General features: G+C 36.7%; 1 protein-coding gene across 1 annotated transcript; it reads right to left on the reverse strand.

Moving 5' to 3' along the window:
- Positions 1-677: 677 nt before the first annotated feature.
- On the reverse strand, positions 678-1,876 carry LOC147393353 (L10-interacting MYB domain-containing protein-like). Its single transcript, XM_086456477.1, has 2 exons — positions 1,450-1,876; positions 678-1,369 (listed from the first exon to the last, which is right to left on the reverse strand). Exons 1-2 carry the CDS (start codon positions 1,795-1,797, stop codon positions 698-700), a joined length of 1,020 nt encoding a protein of 339 aa, XP_086312603.1. The 5' UTR covers positions 1,798-1,876; the 3' UTR covers positions 678-697.
- Positions 1,877-5,340: the final 3,464 nt, after the last annotated feature.

The raw sequence follows: 5,340 nt of genomic DNA on the forward strand, positions 1-5,340 counted from the left end.
TAAAAGTAGCCCTAAGTACCCTATGCCTTTCATTGTGACCCACGGTGTAGACAAACATTGCATCTTGTTCTTGGATCGATATCTTCTTTTCATCTTTTATCAGACCCCTTCCTTCTAATATGTCACACAAATTTAAGAAAACATGTCGTTCCATCCTAAATAAATCATTGCATGTGTTACCAAGTCCATCAATGACATCACGAACATAATCTGCTCCAATATAACAAGAATTCCTATGTGGTTCTCTATAAATAAATGTGTCTACGTATTGATGCATTGCAACAATGGTACCTGTTACCAAAATATCTAACGACAAATCATCATCTACAGCATTCACGTCATGAACTTCATCATTACTGGATATATCATCGTCGGTAGACGTACCATCATGGGTGGAAATATCATCATTGGAATCCATAAGTCTGTATAAATACATAACTACAAATTATTCATTTAAAACTATAACATTCAAATAATATAGATAATAAGATAAATATGTTTAACATTCACTATATAATAAACATTGTCAATAGCATTCACCACGTAACGGACATATTACACAATCCAAGGAAAACATAAAATAATAAACAGGAATTGTCATACCACCATAGGGGTGGGGCATATAGTTATAACCATCAATGAAAGATGGTAATACAAAAAACACATTAAAACCACACAAACATATTAAAATCACACACTATTTGGAATGATGAACTCGAGCATCCTCCATTTCGCCATCCAACCACCCAATACGGAGTTCATTTGTTTTCAGCATACACCAAATTTGCCTGTACTCCTTCTTCATACTGAATAATTTCAGTGCAAATCGATACCGCTCACTATTAGGAATGATTTCTGTTGTTGCATCCAACAAATCAATACATTCCTTAATGCTACCGGGTTGTGTAGGTGGTGGTGGGGGTGTTGCACTACTTGCACTCGTCCTCGTTGACACTGCTTCAACTAAGCGTTCAATTTGTCGTCCTAACATAGCTGCACTCGTCATTTTTTGTCGTTTGGAGTGTTGAAAATCTAGGTTACTTCTAGATTTCATGCGAGATGGTGCAACAAATGGAGGGATACCATCACCATCACCATCAAAATCAGGACTAATATCGATAGGTGGTTGGGACCTTGATGGCTGGGACTCTGGTGGTTGCGTTTCTTGAACAAACGCAGCATCATCATCATCATCATCATCCCGAAACTCGTGCTCAACTGCTCTAGATGATTCAGTGGATGGACGCACACCAGGATTACAAGAGCTTGCAACATACTCTCCGGTAGCATAAGTCCCTCCAAATAGTATGTCCAACTCTTCAACATGTTCCAGTCCGTCATAACGCCATTGTGTATCAGTTTTATTTTTCTACAAAATAAATAAACTTGTTTTATAAGTTTGAATTGATAAACGTAATATTCCTATTTGGTAATCTAATCGAAAATTACCTCCAACCAAGAATTCCACCATTCATCGCTCGCCAATATCTTATTGTTAACAGCATCGTAACCCACTCCAGTACATGCTTTTAATTTAATCCATCTAGCCCAAATACCTTTCGTTTTATCCCAATGATTCTTATGTTGTTTCTTTGTGTAACTAAGCCCGGTCGTTGTCTGAAATTGCTTCATTAGAGATGAATACCCTGATACATTCAATGAAGTACCGGGTCTCTTTCCCTTCTTAACCAATTCCACACAGATATCAACCCAAATCTTATGAAGATAGGGTGTCCATCTTGCGGAATCAATTTTTGACTCTATTTCTTTTGGTTCTGTTACTTTTTGTCTCGGCATCTGACAATTTGATTATTCATTTAAAAAAAAATGAAAAGTAATGGATAAGAATAAGGAATAAAAAACGTTCTGAAATATAAGTAACAACAACAAGAATAATGAGCAAACAAATAATTATCGTAAACAAATATCACTGTAAATAAATGTTAAAAATATCAAACAATATACTAAACCCATCGGTCAACCGTTGCGTGTGCAGACACATACTACATAAGATCTTATTTGTCGTTAAATGAACACTTTAATGGAATAAATACATCAGAGATTCAACTAACAGGCTTATTGGATTAAGAGAAGAGAAAAGTAAAAGTTGGTGCCAATAGTATCTTTCATAAATATTGAGAGATGCTATTGTCACTCCAACTTTTACTCATTTAATCATATAAACTTTAAGTCATACAAAATCTAAAGAGAGTTTATATTAAAAATAGAGAGTGAAAACCACATGATTACAAGAAAGTAAAACAACATACTAGCATGATTACAATATAGATGTCATAAAATTAATGCCCATGTTTAGGAGTAAATTAGTTCAATCCAAAGACCCAACGGTGGTCCCATGATTAGGAGTAAATGGTTTCATATGACATCTAAATCCTTAAAAATAATTAATTATTTCCTCTTTCAGCATCAAAATTCATGTTCAAGAAGATAACAAACACAGTCAAAGCTCTTATGGTTTCAATTGGAGAACAGGTTTGGAAAAAATTTCAGCGAATTCTAGAAATTTGTCATAAAAACTCTTATGGGGAATGAACAAAATATTTGGTGAGTTGAACTTAGGAATCCTAGAAAATGAGATCAATAATGGATGTGGTTGGAAAATTATGAAATCCAATTTACCTTAAATTAGATCAATTTTCTCATCTGCTTTCATCTATAAATTGGAGCAAAAGGAGGGATGTCCCTACCAATCATTTTTCTCATCTGCTCTCATAATGTTTCTGTACAAAATTTTGGTAAAAAATCATCCAATCATTTTTGTAAAAAACTGGTTGCATCATTGTTCTTTCACAAACAACTAAACAATGAGCTCCATAAAACACAACTGGTTTTATTGTTGTGTTGCAAAATCACTCTTTTATTTCAATGGATACCGAGCTCGCCTATTATTCTAATACCATTGAACAATCAGATTCTACCAAAAAGATGGAAGAGAGATTTTGACAGAGAAGTGTGTGTCACTTGAAGAGGTGCTGAATATAAGTCGATTGCAAGGTTCGAGATCAGTCATATGTTGAACCATAGTACATTCACAGATCAAGTCGATTTACAATAAAATCCATAATAAAAAGAACTCCCCAATTTGATTTACAGTAAAATCAGTAATAAAAATAAATAAATTAAAAAGCAATACCTTAATTGATCGTTAATGGAGGAAAGCTAGGGACGAGAGCTGCTGTTTAAGAAGAGATCGTTAATGGCAGCCTGTAATGAGATGAGACGAGATCTGCCGTCACCGTTGGGGCTTTTTACTCGGTTAGTTATGAGGAAAAGATGAGAGAGAGGGAGGAAATGATCTCTGCAACAAGGATCGATGAGAGATTCGATCGGTTTGAAGGAGACAAAGTTGAGTTCGACAGTCGACAGTCGATTGGGCGAACTTGTTGGAGAAGATGAGAAACGTAAAACGTTTCTCGTTTCTTGTAACGTGAGGGACAATCGATCGATTAGGTTGAAGGCGATGAAGTTGAGAGAGGAGAAAGGGTTGATAATCGATCGGCTTGAAGAAGACGAAGAGGATCAGTTCGATTCTCTTTCGATTTAGGTTAAAATCAGTTCGGAAATTTTATTAAAGGTAAGGGGTATTTCGGTATTTTCACTTAAATTATATTTTGGTAATTAGCTCCGCGCGAGAGCCCAACTTAGAAGCGAGCACGGGACGACTCTTAAAATGAGCCATTTTTTGGCTTTTTTTTTAATCGGTTAGCGTTAAAAAAGCTTAAACGAACGTTGATCAACTGGCTTCTTCGGCTTAAAAGTCAAAAAAGTTCAAAAAGCCGGCTTTTGAAGCCCAAACGAACAGGGCCTTAGTCCTGTAGCGAGCTCACCAGAATATCCGGTCTTCAATGAGGGCCTGACTAGAGGTCCTGAAGTGGATATCCTCATGATGCCGCAATAATCCTCGTGAGTGGGGCACAAATGCATATACCCCATATGGAATATATGAAGGTGGGGGTTCCATCGCTTAGCCATAGTATGTAAGAGGTTCCAGTCTATCTCAAACTCATGGAAGTAAAGAGCACTCCTCAACATGAATCTCCCAAAATTGATCTTCTCTACAGGGTGCATCCCTACAACGGTCGTTTTGACTAACTGTTCGATTGGATTGTCGCCTACGACTAGCGTCCTAGTTTGACACAAAAGGGTATTTTAGTACTCTTCCAATGGTCCATGTAAAACATCAATTTTTTATCTTCTTTTGGAAATCTTATTCTTATGGAAAATATTTTCTGGAAAATATTTTTTCTGCAAAACATTTCTGGAAAATATTTTTCTGGAAAATATTTTTTCTGGAAAATATTTTTTCTGGAAAAATTTCTTCTAAAGAACACTTCTTTTTGGAAAATAATCTTTTTTGGAAAATATTTTTTCTGGAAAACATTTCTTCTAAAGAACACTTCTTTTGGAAAATAATCTTTTCTGGAAAAGATTTTCTTTCTATAAATTATTTGAAAATTTGATTTCCATTTTCAATTTAAATGACTCGGCCCACCATGATTGTTGGATCGGGATGGACTGAGTCATTATTGTAAAAGAATGGATTCTTTATTGGGTCGGTGCACCCATTTTAATTTTCAAAAACATCATTTGATCCTTTAGGACAATCATACACTCTGATCTACACCATTCACATCATTCACATACATTCATCAATCAACAGGTTCCAATCAACAAACAACCTGGGAACACCCACGATAAGTTCGAGTCGTGACCTATTGGGAAGGTTTCTAGACTCTAAGCTTACTACGTGCAATGCATTTTTATCTTGCCACCCTTGCCCAAGCACATCTATATACCTTTCGATACGTGGTGACTTGGTTTGATATACCATATAGGTGATAATCTAAAACCTCAATTCACTTCTCTGAAGCCAAAAACAGCCAGTTTGATCTCCAGTTGAGAGGTGGGGCACAATGCTGAGCAAGGGCCCACTTAAATACCTCTCGTCTAGAATAGACGTAGTCTATCCCCCTCGTACAGTAGGGTACAGCGGGACAAGATCTGCTTAGGCATCGATTTTGACCAAGAAGTGCAACTGATATACTTAGATTATCTTTTATACCTACGGGTACGAGTCAAGGGTTGTAGCTTTCATAAATGGTTTGGCATCCCACGAGGGGATCGACCACGTACTAGTACTACATTGGCAATCGGGACATGTGACTGTGTGGCTTACAATAGGTCAAAGGCTCAGGTTGCTCCAGCCTGGGTGCATCAACATACTTCTCAGAATCACCTGATCAGATGGTATTGATGCCCCCAGTTTGATATACCCTAAGGTACGTGACTGGAGTTGTGGGTTTCATGAATGACGTCGCA

Source organism: Akebia trifoliata, chromosome 10 (assembly GCF_017979445.1).
Source record: "Akebia trifoliata isolate Shusen 1 chromosome 10, ASM1797944v1, whole genome shotgun sequence".
NCBI lineage: Eukaryota > Viridiplantae > Streptophyta > Magnoliopsida > Ranunculales > Lardizabalaceae > Akebia > Akebia trifoliata.